This window comes from Gobio gobio (assembly GCF_949357685.1).
Source record: "Gobio gobio genome assembly, chromosome: 11".
In the NCBI taxonomy this organism is placed as follows: Eukaryota; Metazoa; Chordata; class Actinopteri; order Cypriniformes; family Gobionidae; genus Gobio; species Gobio gobio.
Window position 1 is genome coordinate 1,056,947 of NC_137104.1, and position 2,500 is coordinate 1,059,446.

The following is a 2,500-nucleotide window of genomic DNA, read 5'->3' on the forward strand; positions in this document are numbered from 1 at the left end:
ATCCAATCAATTCCCCACAGGCACACTCAAGCCCCGCCCTACATTTGCTCTTGTTTGTGAAGCGCTTCAATCGATATACAGCACACTACACTCTCAGAAAAAAAAGGTACAGTGGAGGTACAATTTTGTTCCTTGGGGAAACTGTACCTTTAAAGGTACACAATTGGCCCTTAGGGTACAATTTCCCCTACAATTAACAATTAGAAGGCAAGTTCGGTCCTAGTGAGCTCCGACCCAGAAAGATATCTATAGAAGCTCTTATTGAGAATCAACAGAGGTTTAGATGTGATGTGAAAATGTTTGGTCACCATTATGGCGATCCGTGTTTCCTTTAGTTGGGCAGTTTAACTCTTGGCTTTTTTAATTTGAGTTTATGGTTTTTGTTTTCAGTGTTAACAAAACACATAATCTGTTCAAATCAAAAGAAGCCGTAAACAAAAATTGACTGAACTCATCACTGACTAAAACTATTAATAAATAATATTCACCAACAATGCTTTCTTGCCACAATTTTGATTTTTAAATACATTCTAGAGGGGAAAAAAAAAATCAAGAATCAGCATATGAATCTCAACAATGGTGACATACTTAATGCTGCAATGCATGCTGGGAGCCATGCGTTTTATACTGTGGTGGCTTAGTAGGGTTGGAGCTAAACTCTGCAGGACATCAGCTCTCTAGGACCGAACTTGCCGACCCCTGACTTACAGGTACAAAAATGTCCCCTTAAGGGTCCCAGTGACGGACACTTGTACCTTAAAAGGTGCAATTTTTTACTCTTTTTTTTGAGAGTGTAGAGGAGAAAAGACGAGTGTAACTTCCCTCTCTTGATGACTTTGACACGTTTTCGTCCATTAAAAGCATGTATTGAAATGCATTATTTGTGTAGAACTGAATGCAGCGTGTCTTTGTTCTCTTCCTCACAGAGGGCGTCTGAAACATGCTAATGGACTCCGCATTAGCCCGGCTGATGTAAAGGCACGAACATGGACTCAGACGTTAATGCAGTGCCACTTTAATCTCTCTCCATCACTGATCACTCTGTTTTCCCCTTCCCTCGCTCCGAAGCTCCATTACAACCTTCAGGAATACCGAACGCAGACATGTGTGTGTGTGTGGAAACACATGATACTCACACTGGAAGTAGAGCTCCTCGTCCCCCTCCTGGCTGGCTTTACTGTAGCCGCACTGTCTGTGAGGACACACAAGCATTTAAGGGTTAGTTCACCCAAAAATGTAAATTGTGTCATTAATGACTGAGCCTCATGTGGTTGGACACCCGTCAGACCTCCGTTCATCTTCAGACACAAATGAAGATATTTTAGTGTAAATCTGATGCTCTGAAAGGCCTCCATTGGCTCAACTTTACACTCTCAAGACCCTTAAAAGACACTAAAGACTAAAGTTACAAAGTCCATCTCACTACAGCGGCTCTAAAATAACTTTATGAATCGGCGACAATAGTTTTTGTGCGCAAAAAAACCCTAAATAACGACTTATATAGTGATGACGATTTCAAAACACAGCATCATGAAGCTTCGAAGCGTTATGAATCAGTGAGTCGACTCAGCGGTTTGAATCGCCAAATTTCAGCAGTTTGACAGTTTGACACGCGATCCGAATCATCATTCGACTCAGTGATTCATAACGCTTCGAAGCTTCATGATGCTTTGTTTTGAAATCGTCATCACTATATAAGTCGTTATTTAGGGTTTTTTTGCGCACAGAAACTATTCTCGTCTTCATAAAGTTATTGTAGAGCCGCTGTAGTGAGATGGACTTTGTAACTTTAGTCTTTAGTGTCTTTTAAGGGTCTTGAGAGTGTAAAGTTGAGCCAATGGAGGCCTTTCAGAGCATCAGATTTACACTAAAATATCTTCATTTGTGTCTGAAGATGAACGGAGGTCTGACGGGTGTCCAACCACATGAGGCTCAGTCATTAATGACACAATTTACATTTTTGGGTGAACTAACCCTTTAAAAACATTCGTTATAAAGAAAATGACACACATATTAAAGTTATTTATGAACGGGTCTGAACTGTCTAAACAAAACTGTAACTGACTGAACCCACTTATGATTACAATTATTAAAAGACCCAATAAAGAACAATCTGTCATTATACACCGATCAGGCATAACATTATGACGTAATATGACCCGTCGAGGCATGGACTCCTCTAGACCCCTGAAGCTGTGCTGTGGGATCTGGCACCAAGATGCTAGCAGCAGATCCTTTAAGTCCTGTTTGTTTTGTGCTCTGGGGAATTTGGACTAAAACTCGTTGTTGTGCTCCTCAAAGCATTCCTGAAGCATTTGTGCTTTGTGGCGGCGCATTATCTGCTGAAAGAGCCACAGCCACAGGGAATAGCGTTTCCATGAGAGGCTGGACATGGGCTCAACAATGCTTAGGTAGGTGGTGCGTGTCAAAGTCACATCCACATGATGGAGGACCCAAGGTTTCCCAGTAGAACATTGCCCGAAGCATCACTGCCTCCGCC

General features: G+C 41.7%; 1 protein-coding gene across 1 annotated transcript in view; it reads right to left on the reverse strand.

Annotated features, from left to right (window-relative positions):
- The window catches only part of epha10 (EPH receptor A10), a gene marked incomplete at both ends in the record, with an annotated part of 230,214 nt that overhangs the window by 29,216 nt on the left and 198,498 nt on the right, over nucleotides 1–2,500 (reverse strand). The window contains one exon of the mRNA XM_079829729.1: nucleotides 1,137–1,192. Within this exon, the coding sequence (XP_079685855.1) occupies nucleotides 1,137–1,192 (56 nt within the window). The remainder of the gene's footprint in view (nucleotides 1–1,136; nucleotides 1,193–2,500) is intronic.